The sequence below is a fragment of the Uloborus diversus genome, chromosome 4 (genome assembly GCF_026930045.1).
Source record: "Uloborus diversus isolate 005 chromosome 4, Udiv.v.3.1, whole genome shotgun sequence".
Classification (NCBI taxonomy): domain Eukaryota; kingdom Metazoa; phylum Arthropoda; class Arachnida; order Araneae; family Uloboridae; genus Uloborus; species Uloborus diversus.
In genome coordinates, this window is record NC_072734.1 from 94705263 (window position 1) to 94722326 (window position 17064).

At 29.8% G+C, this 17064-nt stretch overlaps 1 protein-coding gene across 1 annotated transcript in view; it reads right to left on the bottom strand.

Moving 5' to 3' along the window:
• Positions 1-5666: 5666 nt before the first annotated feature.
• The window catches only part of LOC129219635 (hippocampus abundant transcript 1 protein-like), a 30146-nt gene continuing 18748 nt past the window's right edge, over positions 5667-17064 (bottom strand). The window contains exons 9-12 of the mRNA XM_054853896.1: positions 15965-16077; positions 14781-14878; positions 13621-13808; positions 5667-12082 (exon numbers count right to left, since the gene is read on the bottom strand). Coding sequence (XP_054709871.1) covers positions 11837-12082; positions 13621-13808; positions 14781-14878; positions 15965-16077 — 645 coding nt within the window. The 3' untranslated portion in view covers positions 5667-11836. The remainder of the gene's footprint in view (positions 12083-13620; positions 13809-14780; positions 14879-15964; positions 16078-17064) is intronic.

The window sequence follows — 17064 nt, forward strand, 5'->3', positions numbered from 1 at the left end:
GACTGCAAGTATCCATTTACTATCAATTTTTTATTTGATCGAGCATTTCAGTGGCAATATATATATATATATTTTATTCGTTTAACTTCTAATTTGTACCTATGGTTGAAAAAAATAAAGTAAGTAAAAAAATTCTGAAAAATGGTTAACTTTGCAGGTCATCTTTACAACTTCTCCCTTTGTGAGCTCTAAAATTTAAAAATTATTTGATGAAATGACTTGAATGGAAATTTTTTAAATCAAAAATATTGGATATATATATATATATATATATATATGTATGTATCAAAATATTCGGATATATATCTAAGTATCGGATATTTTCGAAAATATGATGATCTTTTCGAACCCTGATTAGGGGCCTCCACACTTCCAAATCCGGCTTTGCCTCTAGATAACAAGGATGTGATAACCAGATTGTTTGTATATTGCACATAGAAGGTTGCATATTTTTCTAAAATTTTCCCAAATTCATGGTATATAACTGTTGACATTTTTTTTAAAAACGAAATATATTAGATCAAAAAATATTTTTCTGAGCATTTGTACCTTCTAATCAGAGGTGTTTATAGGCTGAAACGCCAATCTGGTACTGTTATTTAGAAAAAAAATATTCTCTTTTCACACTAAATTGTTCACAACTCAAGATTTAATTGACGTTTTTGTACTGGAAAGTTTATGAATTCATCATTGCTTTAAATGTAATCAAGGTACATTTTTTCGCTGCATTCTTATTTAAAAACATTATTTACACAACCAAGTTTTGAACTAGCCCTGCTTTTACCGCAACATGGGGGAAAGTGAGTCTACTAAAACATGATAATTGTTGCTATAAATGAAATGGTTCTCATTCAAACTTAATCTACATGAATCCAATGCATATAAAATGCATCAAAAGTTTCATTAAAATAAAAGTAATATTCTGATCTTAAAACCCTTTCTTAAAAAAAAAAACTTACTTTTAGACCCACTTTCCCCCACGAGACCCCATTATTCAAATTATCCAAATGTGCAGCATTATTATTCCAAGATAAGTTAGGGCGAAGTCTATTCCACTAAGTAGCAATACTATAATTAGAAATGGTAGCTAATATTTGCGATTTAAAATATATCAATGGACACAGACACTGCAATAACTGAAATTATTTTTGTCATCTTTCGGGTACAAATTCAGAGAAATTATTGAAAACAAATGATAATTTTTCATTAATATAAGTATTTAATTAAGAAAGGTAGAATGTAGAATGGTAACAAATATGACAAGGGATTGAAATGCTTCTAGAAGTATAATGAGTTATTAGCTGCTTGCCCTCGAGGGGCCCTAAACTATAGCTTTCTTAGCTTTTAGGTAAATCTGGCTCTGCTCTCACCTAATTTCTCTTGGAAAAAGCCCTTAACCCTCCTCATTTTTTACTGCTTAGCGTTACTTAATATAGCCTAAATTTTATTTGAATGTTGATAAAATTTCAAAAAAACTTCATTCTCCTAACCTTTTAAACAATTGCAATTTGAGATATCAATTTTGACATTTTTTCTGTGGGAGAGTCCCATCTCCACCCTTATAACAAATTTAAAGATTGACTAAACTGCGTTTTTAAGACTCATTTGAAAATTCCGGAAGGATCCTGAACTTGAACCCACCCCCATTCATCTGACATCTTTAAAATTGCCTTAAGTTGAAATTTTATGAATGATAACATATAGTACCTATCTTTCCTTCAAAGCAGGATTGGTATAAAAACCGTTTTTTTTAAACAAAAAAAAAAATTTTTTTTTTAAACTAGGGTTTTTTTTAAAGTTTAAACCGAGTTTGACTGGTTGTTTTAACTATTTGTAAGAAAAACAATTTTATTTTAGGAAAATCATAAAAATTTTATGAATTGCTAAGGAATGTTTAATATTCATATTTGTGTACCTAATTGATTCGTAAATAATTCAGAGTAAAATCTTGTAATTTCATATCCTCATACTGAGAGATTTCTATCAGAAAATATTTTTTTTTAAATCTTGAACTATTATAAAAAAATACGTAAGATGGGTCTTGGTATAGATAATCAAAGAAATAATTTACTGTGATAGTCCAGACATTATTAATTACAAATAACCAAGAATAAATTCTTGCAAATAATTTTCCTCATAATCATAGCTATCTACTACAAATAAAAAATAAAATTAAAATCATCCATGCTTAACATGGAAAGAGTATTTGCAGTATCTACAAAAGAATCATAAGTCTGATGTACATTATCAAAGAAAAAAATCATTTTAATTAAAAGCCTGAGTACAAAATTAAATGAAAATATTCTTTTAACATGTTTTAATGATAAAGACTGTCATAAAAAATAATGCTTATTGATTCTTCCACCATACACGAGGCTTCTTTTATTATATTGGAATCAAAAAAGTTCTTTGAAAGGTGAAAATTTAGCATTAAATTTTTTTTATAAGAGTTTTTCTGTTTAATTTTATATATTTTCTTTTCTTGCTCTGACTGCATTATCTATCGGGGATGGAAATAGTTGTCAGGTATAAGTGCAATTTTATGCCTTCAGGGTTCATACTTTATTTGGATGAAAAAATTCCATGACTTTTCCAGGACTTTTTCATGACTTCAATGAAAATTTTCATGACCTCATTACATGAAGAGAATAACACTATTTAATCTCAAACTTAGTAATATTTGGAAATGAGCATTAGCAAAACGTCTATATGAATGCCACAGCCTCATTGAAGCACTTACTAGTTATGGAAAAAATATAAGTGCACACCAAAAAAGTAAACTATTCTTATTTGTGTTCATCATATAAATTTAAGTAAAATAAAAATGCAGTGAAGCAAATATGATGATGCTTAAATATCTGATTTTTTTTAAAAACAGGCAGAATGATATTGAATGGGACAAAGGTTGAATGAGTCATCACTAAGTTTCAATAAATTTGCTTCAAAAGTTACCTTTTAGTGTCAACAGTGCCTTTAATCATCCACGTAACTTAACAGTATTTTGGTTCTTTAAAGTAAAGCCACATAGTTTAGTTTTTTATGTTTCCAAACCAGATCTTTTTTGAAAAAACCATTCAGTAATGAATCAATCTTGTGATTCAAAAGTATATTTGTTTTGTTTACAAATTTGCATATTTTCAAATGCATATAAATTAGTAGGTACAGAAATTCCAGAACATGTTAATTCCCGACATTGAGCAGTGGGTCGCATGGATTAGTTTTGAGTGTTGTATGTTAGGCACTACTGTTTTAGAGCATTAGAATTCCTTTTTTTCTGTATTCTTTCGCCTGACTTAAGATCTTTATATTCTAAAACATTCAACAAATTAAAAGATAAGTTCTTTATTAATAAATTCAATAATACAGTTCTTACGAGTGATGGAATTGAACTCATATGCAATTGAATTGCTTTTTTTTTGAGTGGGCGTGGCGAAACTAAGAACGTGAAATTTTGCTACTACAGAATATGAAACATAAGAAGAGTTAAAAGTAACAAAAAATTCAAAATAAGTGATGTCCAGGCAGTAAAATCACATCGCAAAAAGTGGCAAGCGGCTGCGACAGAAGTGGATGCAATGAGATTTAAAAATTCAGATTTGATTTTTAAAACGTTCAGTTTTCCACTTTTAATAGCTTTTATGTGCTATACTGTTAAATCACTCAAGATTTCTAATGCTCCTTTAGTTACTGTTCCTTTCTCTTTGTCCAGGACATTTTTCCATGACTTGAAATAAATTTCCATGACTTTCAATGAAAATTTCAATTTTCCATGACTTTTCCAGGTCTGAAATTTTGTTATTTTTTTTCCATGACTTTCCAGGATTTCCATGACCCGTACGAACCCTGTCTCTAAGTGTTGTTGGTCTTCTTCAGAATTTTTTTTTCGTCTTTAAATATTCTAGTGTTAAGAGATTTTTACACTATGCATCGCTTTAATGGTACATAATCTATTTCGATAAGTCTTAAGTAATCAAGCAAATTAGATAGTATATGAAGTTTTGGTTGAAATATGCTTTTTGGACTATTTTGAAATGCAAAAGAGACTGATAAATCAATAATTAATAAATTATAAAAGAGCTACTTGGATTTTTTGTTCCATGTAATTTTAGAAAAACTTAACTGGTCTGGCTTGTATATTATGTACCTAATAGAAAAGCTACATAGATTTCAAAAAAAGAACAAAATAAAAATCTATTTCGCAAACTTGCATTAGATTAAAAAGCATAAGTTTCTAAATTTATTAAATCTGTAATTTACCTATAAAGCTTTGCTAATTAGTTTGCATTAATTAGATGAAACTCTTTGCAATAATATGTAAAATTTATGAAAACATTTTGGAGAAAACAATGAAATTAAAAAAAAAAACATTTTTGAAAAAATCCACATGGTTTTTTTAAAAACCAGTTGGTTTAAACCAAACAACCCTGTTTCAAAGCAATCAATTCACCCTCTTTCTGCACACCTCTATTAAGTGGAATTAACACTTGGAGGAAGAAAGCAACAATTTACAATCTTTACCCGGGAGGTGGTAGAAAAACCATACACACAAAATATTGGTATTCTTTTCATTTTTTAACTTTAGAATTTTTTATTTATTTCTTTTATGGTTGAGGGTTTAGTTTCCATACACGCAAATGCATAACTCCGCCCATGGTGTACATTTCCCCTACTACAGGGAGGTCATTCCAAGCTCGTCAGCTTACAAGATCGAGATTTTCGCTCACGTGATCGGTTGTGACGTAGAAATGTCGCAAAGTAGTATTCCAATCTACTCGAACCTAGCCGCAAGTTAAGTTCGAGTAGATTGGAATGCTACTTTGCGACATTTCTACATCACAACCGATCATGTGAGCGAGAATCTCGATCTCACAAGCTGACGAGCTTGGAATGACCGCCCAGAATATGAAACAATTGTTGGAAATAATGGTAAATGCAATGTTATTATTGTATGTTATTATTGTATTGTTCAAGAACTATAACCACATAGTGAACAAAAGTGGGCAAGATTTGTAAATTTGGATGCGGTGTCAACATGCATTAAGAAAAGAAAAAGGAGATTGATGCTAAAATGTCAAGTTTGTGCCTTATCCGTAGAAGTTGTCAACTACTAAGTACTTAAAAAAAACTAATGTATACAAACATTTTATCAGAAGAAATTGTAAAAATCGCAAAAATGCAAGAGAAATGGCATATGTATAAAGGGCTCTTGAAAGACAGTAGTGAACTTGCAAAGAGCCGGTGGTGAATAACAGACAAATACAGAGTTCTGTATACTTATGAGCATAAGCCAGAAAAACTAAAAATGGCTATGGTAGGAAGAAAAACAACTTTTCTATGCTCAGTTAACTTACCATCTATAGCTGAAACACAATCCCTCTGCGCCTTAATTTCAAATCGACAAACTCAAGTAATTATTCAAAGAAAATCACTGCAAGTATCACTGCAAGCTTACTACTGCTTTCAATTCATTCTGTGATGGAAGTCAAAAAACATATCAAAATGCTCATATCATCAAGAATGGATATGATATGAAATGATTAGTTCTGAGAAGATCTCATTAAAAAAAAAATGGAGACATAAGTAAAGAAAATTTCTTTACTAATGTCTACAACGTATGCATTTCTGAAATGATTAGTAAAAGTGTAATGAAATTAATAAACACCAAGTTAAGTTTATTTTTTATTCAAATTTGCTAAGATTCAAAATTCAACAAATATATTGAAACTATAGTGTTCAAAATCTTATAACATATTTAAGTACAATATATAGAATTGCATTAAAATACCTATAATGAAATTTGTACTTCAAAAGCAAACATATAAAGCATTTTCCAATTTTCAAAAAAAGAAAAAAAAAATTGTATTACCCCAGTAAAACTTCAAATAATCAGTAAACATGCTAATTCCAATAAATTCTATTTTTTTTAATATACTTTCAAATTTCTTCGGAATAGTTTTTGGATAAAAACTTCTAAAAGTGTTCTCTGGAATGAAAGATCAAAAAAATTTACTGTTGTATATGAGCTGTGAAGGAGGAAAAATCAAATGTGATCTGAAATATAATTTTGGGAACAACAATAACAGTTTAGTTCTTTGGCATTATCATTAAAAGAATATATACATGCATTAGTAAATGCTTATTCCTGTACAAGAATGTTTTGAAACTTTCTGCAACAGACCTTTGGCTGATTGAAAATGGTCAGCAGAACATACAAGTATAATATTAATTTGTGAAAACACACATCAAAATGCAAAGTTATTAAGGGAATAATCCCAAAATCAGCCACAGATAATCCTCCTTCACAACATTCTGAAGAAAGAATAAAGCATTGCTTTCTTGAGAATGTCTCGGGTTGCTCCTAGCCCATGTTGAGTCTGTAATCTAGCTACAATTGTTCTGCAGCATAGCAGTTTGTTCTGAAACATTTGTCACATTTTACAGCACTTTGTTTTAGGGATGCTTATTTTAAAACCTCTAATGAATAACTGCAAATTTTTACAAGAAGTTCTTGTTAATTAAACAAATACTGATTTAAATTTAAAATGGCACAAATAAAAGATAAATGTATGTACAAAATTTATCTATTCATTATAGCCAACAAAAAAAAAGTTATATTATACTGCAATTTATACTCAACCAACATTAATGAAAGAAAAATATTGGCTTAACATCAGCCAAAGAAAAAATTAAATTAAATTTGAACATAAGGTGGGACAAATATAGTTGCAATAATGATTTTTTTTTTTTTTTTAAAGAATACATAAGAAAACATAACATTAATCTGCAGACTACTATACCATACATATAGGTATGTACGAGGGTGAGTCGGGAAAATAAGTTTCTTCTGTTTAGTGAGGCCAGAGTTGTGTGTGAAAGTCAAGACATAGAATGAGATGTTAAAGATGAGACATAACTATATTTTTCTCATAATTACCAAGGACATGAGGAAATTTATCAAACGCTTAATAAGATTCAAAAAGCCCTTCAGGGAAATTTCGTTGCTTTGTATACAGAAGCATCATTGAACCACTTATTTGACTTCAACATTGTTTCCAGGATTCTTTTTCAAAGCAGAGTGTGGTCTCCATCCAACATCAGAACACCAGGCTGCTGTTTCCAAATTGCCTCTTTCAATTTCAATTAGATGTTACAGTACTGCATAGCACTGATGGTTTCAACCTCCAAAACGTCCAGCAACATAACTCCTTGCGCATTCTAAAAAACCACGAAGAGTTGTTTTGAACTTCTTTCGCCCATAGCCATTCAGCACTTTGGCCATATGCAAATCTCTTGGAGGGCTTTTTGAAGCTTATCAAGCGGTATGAGAAATGTCTCACGATGCATGGTGCTTATGTTGACAAATAAAGTGTTGTAAATTTCATGTCTCGTTACCTTGTTCGACTTTCATACACACTTCTGTCCACACTCATCAGGGGAAGCTTATTTTTCGACTCACCCGCCTATGTATAGGGGCGGCATGTCAACCTCCTGTATTTGGAGAGGGCACTGTGTGAGTTGTGGTGGCGAAAGTGGTATTGATTGATAGCACTTTTGACACACGAGCCATATGTAGTAGTCGAAATAAAGTGCCAAGATAAGCATTAAGTTATTGTAGATTTGTGATGATGGTTCCTTGAGAGCTACTCAGCAAGCATTTCATATTCAACTTGATTCAACGTGAATCTATTCGGCTAGAAAAACTACTGATGTTATGAATTAAGTCACTGGCAGGAATTTTTACATCCACATCACACAATTACAGCCACTTGCATATTTGTGGTAAATGCTTTGGAGCTTCCTGGATGGGCACTTTCAGACATGCCACACTTTTCTGTGGGTTTGAGGTTGGCCATATGTTTGTTTTCAGTGCAGAACTTGTGGCTCTAAATGCTGATACCCAAGCATGAATTATTTTAAAACCTAAAACAGGATTATGTCAACCAAGTTGGAACCAAATGCATACGCTCACTGAGAAGTTCTCAAAGAATCACCATTATGAATATGCTTACCATGGCACTCCTTTGAAATTACTTCAAATGGCGTGAATTACTGCTATTGATTAATGCCACTTCCGCCTCCGGCTTTCTAGCCACAACTTACATAGTGCTCTCTCCAAACATGGGAGCTGATATGCCACTGTATATAGGAAATAAATTAAAAATAAAATATTTCGAAATGATGAAAGGCAACAAATAAACTCCAAATCATCAGACACCTAGTACTTACCAGAGTTTCTAAGATAGCTTTTCAGCCTTAACCATACTTCTTTAAGACCAGGGAAAGTTAACTGTAACCAGATACGAAATTGGGTCCACACTTCAGCACTTATTTGATATTGTGGGGGGGGGGATGAAATAAACCAAATAAAAATAAAAGGTGATATAAAATTAACTATGCAGAGCAAAAGCACAAACTTCTAACACTAGAGTGCAGAAATGTAATACAAATTTGAGCTCAGATGTAAAAAGGTTGATTCACTTACAATTCTTGGGACAAGCTACTTAAGCTGTTCATTTAACAACAATGAACTATTAATTTGAATACGTGATTATGATTAATCAGCCTTTTTAAAGATTTGATTTAAAATTTGTATCATATTTTTCCGCTCTAGGGTATGGAGTAAGGACCTTCCCTCTGCAGAGTTCCATTTTACATAAACTTGTACTGCTCGAACATTATTTTCATTATATTTTTCTCTATAATATCAAAAATCTGATAATTCTGAACACAGTTTCACACCTAGGTTAACATGTTTAGCCTTTAGACTGGGTGGTTAATCAGAAAAAACTGTATTTTCACGAAACTTTAAACTCCAGGATGTCTAATGAGTTGAAGTTGGAGCAGTCGCTATTCATCCTTACCAAATATATGTATATATATATAATATACATATATACACACATATTTTAAAATTTATTCTACATGTAAATGTGCTTTTGTTCATCGTAGCTCAGGCGCAAAAGATTTACGTGGGTTTCTTTTGGTTCTGTTAATATTTTAATTTTTTACCCTCTGAGTAACTATAATGTTCTTAGTTTATTATTCTTATTCACTTTTATGCTTTTTTCTATGCATATATGTATTCTTAACTTTAACAGAATATGTAGTATTGTACAAAATATCAGATACATTTAACAAATATGAAGTCAGAGCATTAAAAAGCAATGGCTTGTTAATGATAATTATTAAGGAGAGGAAGGCGAGTGAGAATTACAGTTGATAACAGTAATTGGCTCAAACAGAAAATGGCCCGATTATTTTTTATAAGAAGTATTTAATGACAATATTTTAAAAATATCTCTTTTGACTTTTTACAATAGAAATAAAAAGGAAAAGAGAATCAAGCAAGAATCGGTGTTATAAATAATTTGGTCAAAGTCAAAAACCAAATATTTTGTTACCTTTCAATTTACCCTATGTTTCATTTTCATAATATACTTGAAAGTATAACTGGAAACAAAGTTTTCTAAAATTGGTAACAAATTAAGAATGCAATTGAATGTACAAATGCAAGACGTGATTAGAAAACATACATTCTGATTGTATCATTCCTCTTACTTCATTTTCCTTGCATAGCAATTTTATATTAATCAATATTCTGTAAGGTACACATGCAGAGCATGCAGGTTCTCATATATTGTAGGATAATATCGGATTCCTAGATTATTTATTTCAAGCCAAACTGAAACAGCAACTATGGAAAGTGATAAACTGAAGATTGATTGAGCATTAATCTAAATATGGATTATGATGATTGATATATGTATGGAATTGTGTGCTTTCTTTATTATGCAAATTCGATTATTTGAGTATTAAACTATAATTCAATTGAATAATACGAGAGAGAAAAACAGGGCACAGTAAAAATTAGTTTAAACAATTATTTCATGGAAGAAGACAAGAAAACACTTACAAATAAGTGAATGTGACTAGAAAAAAAATCAAACAAAAATGATCTTCCCCTACACATTGAAATAAAACATGAATAGAAACACACATAGTATTAGAAAAATGTCATCAATTTCAAAAGGAAAAAGATAGGGGAAAAAATATGCATTCACATACTGGCACAATATTTTGATGAATAAGATATACAGTTAAAAATACTTAAAATGCATTTATCACTTAATGCTAGTGAAAGAGTCAAAAGAAAGTACTGGGATCCATAAACAAAGAACTAGATTTTTTGCCAACATTCTTCTAGTTACTATGCACAAAATTCCATATTTATTTTGCAGCATACAAAGAAAACATTTTTAAAGCCCTGAATACAAAACCACAAAAATCATAACTTTAAATTTGGTGATTTAATACTGAAATTGAAATCTGAAAAATCACTATGTCACAACAATTTCAAATTAAGATCTTTAAAATTTAAAATATACATGAAAATGCTGAAATTTTTACCAGAAGTATATTGAGCATTCACAAAATATTAAATTATTCTTTTTATAATCATGGTCACCTATTTTGTTAAATTAGAAAGAAAATTATTCCTTTTCAGAAGAATTTCTTTTTACTCATAAGAATGAATCATTACATAATCAGATTGCACTCACGGGATGAATAAGCTTTTTGAATATTTATTAATCACCATTTGAATAGCAGAATAAACATGATTGGAAATTTTTAATTTGACATTTATCATTAATTTTTGGTGAAGGTAATATTTGTCAGCTTACTTTCTAAACATATCTATATGAATGCATTACTTTTGAGATTTCATCTAAATATGATAATACTTATGAAAAATTACTTGTTTACCTCAGTTGCTTCCCACATTTTCATTTATTTCTAGTCTTTTAACAAGCACATGAATCCTTTGAACAACTTACAAAAGAAAGAACATACATTTTAAATACTTCAAAAAGCAAACAAAATTTCAAGTAATAAAAAAAAACTGTAGGATGTAGGTATAGCTAAAATTTAAAAAAATCAAAATTGTTATAAAGTGAAACCTTTAAAAAACCTTTAACAAAATACAAAATAATAATACTCATGAACAAATACATAAGCCATATAATTTGCATTAGTCTACATTCGCTTCCAATTCAGTGCAATTAATTTACAGGTCACTGTACTAAAAACATATTTGGCAAGATATACGTACATAAAAAAACCTAAATCATACTGTCATGAACAACAAAAATTATAAAATAGTACTTTTAACGTTCATACTGGACATCAAAATACTTCTAGCATGTGAGATTCTACGATTTCCTATTAAAATAGTGATGCATTCAACCTAATGTAACGTGTTAAGTGGTTTTCTTTAAGTCCCACAGTTTCCACTCGCTTAATACGATTCAATAGCTGTAATACGCATATCTCCCTGCAGTATTTAATTCCCTACAGAGATAAATAAAATTAAATTGGAAGCACCAGGCATTAACGATAAATTATAAATTTTACTCATAAACAAATTACAAGAAATATTGTACAATACAATGATACTACACATAGTTTACAATATATTAGGCAGTCATTACTAATTAAATAATTCTCATTCTAAGATAATTGTACTCAAAAGCAATTTGAAACACTGGTAAAATAATTACTGGAATGTTTACGCTATTATCATGAGAAACTGCATATTTTGATACATCCTCTCAACTGATGGGAAAATACCACCTACATGTCTCTTGCACATACAACCGAGGCACAACCATTATACAAGCTTTAATTTTTCAACTGCAGTGGTGGAACTGTAAGCAGAGTAAACTAAAATTATCAACCATTTTTTCACTCAATTGTTTTCTTTTCATACAGCAGTTTCTTCAATCGTTTCAAAGTTTTCTTTATCAATCACAGCACGCCATGGGCGTTGTATTGATTGCTATAATGGTTCTGTATCTTGCATCAAAGGTTGAGACCCGTCGGACCTCTTGTGAATCACCTCAAAGTGGAAGGCATCACCAGAATTTTTGCTGGTTGGAAGAGTTGGACTAGGAGATGAGTCAGAATGACGAGCTGGAGGCCAAACGCCAATGGAAGAGCTTTGATTGTCTGGTATGAATGCCGCAACCATTAAAGCCAATACCACCAGCAGAGCACCAAAGACAAAGGGGGGACCAGGAATCAACTAAAGTGTTTGTGAAGAAAATTATGACATTAGATCCTTTGTTACAGAAATTGGTAAAAATCACACTTTACATAACATTGCATATAACATTTCAATGTCTTTTAAATTTTAAACGACTTCAAATTATTCCTACTTTAAGGGGTTTTTTTTTTCTTTTGTATAATAGACAAGAAAAAGTTCCTCTACAATTGAGGCAGTGAGAAGCAAAGGGATGTGAGTGACAAAATTAAAAATTTGGAGATAACCAGTATAAATGATAGAACCCTTTTCTCTTTTGGGGCAAGAAATAGTACTAATAACCCTAGTAAGTGCTGCTGTACCGCAAGATTTAGAATTTTTTTTTAATGAAAGCCTACCTAAGACTTGAACTTTAAACGTAATTTACTCTAAACTTTAAATAGTCAACTTACATCCCTCTTCTTCTCACTGCCTCTATTCCTTTTGCTATATATTCAGACCTTAACGAACGTGAAACTCACAACAATGTGAATCACCAACAATAATTAGAAATGCTACTCTATGACGGCTAAAATCAATAATAACAATTTTTAAATAATAATAAGGTTCATTAAAAAATTAGTATGTCCATCTAAGAATTACCCCAGGAACAAGGGTCAGTAAGAAAAAAAACTTATAAATTCAATGCCTCAATGGCCAAATTGATTAACTTCACTTACTAAAAAAATCCTTTTTTCTATTTTTTAGTGCTTTATCAGTGCTTAGCATATGTGCATTTATATGAAAGTTTTGGTTCCGTACATTTTTAGCCATGTGATGGCAGAAAATACAACACGAGGGCCTATTTATTCCTATGGATAACACCATCTTCCTTATAACTATTCTCTACTTTTTGTTTTATGGAGTGAATTAGTCAATTTGGCAAGTGAGGCATCCAATTATTAGAAATAATTACGAGAAAAGGGAAATCATTTTTAGGTCAAGGGATTTGAAACAAAATTTTGTCCAAAACAGAGTAACTAAAAAATATTTTAAAATAGAGGTTGTCCCACATTCAGGGGGAAGGGGGTTGATGAACCTTTGAAAGTTTGAAGGGGGATTACAAGAAGTGTGATATCATGCATTTTTTAATGTGAATATGCTTATGAAAAGCAGCGTGACAAGTGATAATATAAGGATAAGGAGTAAAGAGATTTTGTGACACTGCGACAAAAAGGGATGGGGAAAGAGGGGTCAAAAATGTTGGGGGAAAAAAGTGATATCACTTACGAAAAGCCCTAGTTATGAATGTAATCTGGTAAAATACAACCCATGCTTGAGTAATAAATTTTAAAAAAAAGGAAAAAGTCAAAGAATCTGAAGAAAACAAATTACACCAATTGAAATTTTCAAATATAAGTGCCAAAGAAGCAATGTTAGAAATAAAAGTAAATACATGAATAATGAATCAATTGAAAGAATTTATGTAAAGAAATAATACTTTAATGATATAAATATTTTTAGATTTTTTTTAAACCGAAATCATTTCAACAACTTATTCCAATTAATAGTAATACAATAATAATAATAGCAATATTTACTCGAGGTTCCTCGGGAATTAATAATGTCCCATTGGCAGCATGAATGAAACCGTGAATATTTGCTGGAATACTTTCATTAATGTCTTCACTTAGATCAACATGAAATAAATAGAATATAAATCCATACAGAGCAGGTCCCAAACCATTACACAAGCCACGCATGCCAGTAATGATCCCTTGAACAAGACCTGTAAAACATAAACCAATCCTTGTGATTAATATCATACAAATAAAGAAATTTAGCAATTGAATGCATGATTAATTTGCATCATTGCATGGTTGTAATAATCTAAAACTAAACAACTAATTTGATTCAAATAATTGATGCAAAACATTATTTATAATGAATGAAATGGATAAATTGTCCTTTGTCATTCAATTTTTGATGCTGAATAAATGCTAGACTTCAAGTACAAAATGTATAATGTATAATTTGTGAGTGTTGGAAGAAAAAAGTTGATTATACCATGAATAGTTATGAAAACATAGAATATAGTTATATGAATCATATTTCGTTTGATAAAACATTCAACGTTATATCTTTACATTCCAACTCATTTTAAATACAACAGCATTAACAGTAAATTATTTTATATCTGGCTTTTGATGTGCTAGTAGAATGATTTAAGTATTAAATTTTGCTTTCAAAATGTGATTAAGTAGATTACAAAATAATAACTTTAAAAAAAAAGAAGAAGAAGAAAGAAAACCAGCTTTTGTAACAATATGAGCAAAAAAAAAATATTTTTTTTGCTTCAGATGTTACGTTGTATATATTCTTGGCTTATCATTTTATAAATCAATATAAGCGTACTAATATCTATACAAACAAAATCGAATCAAATTAGCACACATTAGAATAAGGTTCATACAATATTCGTTCAGAAACGTAACCAGCTTATGTTCTACCCTAAACCAGCTTATCTTTAGAAAAAGTCTATGATTGTAATGTCTAGATAATGCCCATAAAACTGAACTTACATTAACATCACTACTTTTTTCTGATTTAAGATATTTACTATAAAAAATTTCATTGAATGAAGATTTCGTTTTTGATCATGCATTTTAAAATTTAAATAAATTTTTAGTTCCAACAAAATAAAATAAAAAAAATTTCAATGGAGAACATCTATTTAGAAAGGGAAAAAAAAAGTCCTTACCTTGCTTATCAGCATCTGCATGAGTGGAAACAAATGAACTTATGGCAGGATATGTGATGCTAGAAACTGATGCTAAAACTCCAGCAGCCCACATCATCCTGTTAAATATGTGTACCAGAGATTGAGTTAAAGGTGTGAGGAGAAACACTTTCGTGATTAATTAGATGCATTTAAAAACTTGGGGATCAACAAAAAGTTTTATGTATTACAACCAGACAACTTTCTGCATAAAAACCTTGCTTTAAATATAGATAAATAAAAATTTAAAAACGAGGAAATTTTTCTTTCAGCAACATTTTTTTTTTTTTTTTTACATTTTTAACTACTAAAAATAATTGAAAAAATATTGCAGCAGAGATTGTTCCTCCCACCTCATTCAAAGTTTATTCATTCAGTAAAACTTTAAAAAGAAAAGTAATACTGTTAAAAGGCTTAAGATAATACAATAAAATTGATTACTATAGTTGGAGCAAACCTAATCTGGCACTGCTGTAATGCTGCAATTAGGATCTGTGTACTATTCGCAATACTGCCAGGTTAGGTTTGCCACAACAATAGGGGCTTGATTACTTTCTACTTGTCAGTGGCATCAAAACCATACAGAAAATAACTGGAATGAAAGCATTAAAAAAAAATTTAAACCATTTCAAAAACTTGAATTCTGATTTAAAAATAAAAATGCTTGCCTTCTCAAACAAACTTTTGTTTCTGAATTTTACACTATTTTACAGCACATAAAAAACTGCAAGTGATGAAATGTGCTTGAAGTTTGAACAACAATTATTAAACTGAAATAAATGTTTCAAATTAAACAATCCACTTAGATTGGAAATTCTTTAAACAAATGGTACATTTGATTTTGAAAAAAAAAAAAGAATAACAATAATCAGTAATAGAATAGGAGAATTGAATCAAAATTTCAGCTAATAATTTGTAGTAGTTTTGTTTTCAGTTTTAATGGAATTATATGTACAATTAAAATTTAAAAATTGGTGTAGCTTTGCAAAGCTATTGAAAGGTTTGACCTAAAACTAGAAATTTCATCTTGATGTTTTGAGAATGAAGCTCATTGTTTAAAAAAGGCCTTGTAAACTCAACGAATTTGTATACCTGAAGAATAATTCCCTATAAAAACATTTATACACAAGACCAGCATACAAATTTTAAGCATAGAGGGACCTTACCATGTTCTGGATCCAAATCCATACCACATAAGTTGTAATAGTTCAAACAATAATCCAACCATGATTGTATGCTTTGCTCCAATTGTTTTCATTAATACAGTCAAAAATCCCGTCTGTAATAGAAATTTATAATGAAATACTGCTTGAAACATTTACAATCTCCATGAGTATACAATTATTTAGACACATAATAGAGCAAAATTAAAATGAGAAATATAACACATCTATGCAACGAAGCACCTTCAGATTATTATATTTATTGATTACTCTCATTTCACTTACTTAACCTATAAATATTCAACAAGTAATTTATTATTTATTATAGCCAAATATTGGGCAAGTTGGCAGACTAAGGTTTAATATTTTAACCTTTTAGAGTAATTCATTCATATGGAGATCAGTGATTTATTTTTTTGAAATTAATGAGTTTTTCTATCTTCCTAGAGAAAAGATTTTCCTACAGAGTTAATACATTTCGAAAAGGAACAAATTCTACAACTTTTATTTTTATATTAAAATTGATTAAGTAACATTGTATAGCTACCAGCTCCTAAGAGGAAATTTTTCAAAATAGTCATGGCACAACATAGAAAGCAAGATACTTTTCATGAGTTTAGTGCATAATATTATGCATGAATTTTTGAATATGAATTGAAAGATGAATTGTTTAAAATACTGAAACACTATAAACTAAAAAAAATTCAATTGAAAAAATTATGGACAGAAAAATTGCTAACTTCCCATAATCAAAACAAGATCAAAATACAAAAAATACAGTTAAGGTTCAAAAAATTTAGAAAAATCATATGTTACATGAGATTTTTGGTTATCCATTTGCAATGACCAATTTTCATTTTATAAATTTTAACACTGTGAAACTATTAGTCAAAAATAATGTCATGGTTACTACCAATTGCTCCAAAATATAATTCAAACTACCATTTTAACAAGACAAAACAAATTGCAAGAAATGAGAGCAAAACATGAATAGACAAGACAAAGTTCAGCATATTTTTTAGAATTTATTATCTATCAATTATTAACTATTTATAAGAAACAATGCTAAGCATTTCTAAAGCAAAGTAATTGATGGAGAACTT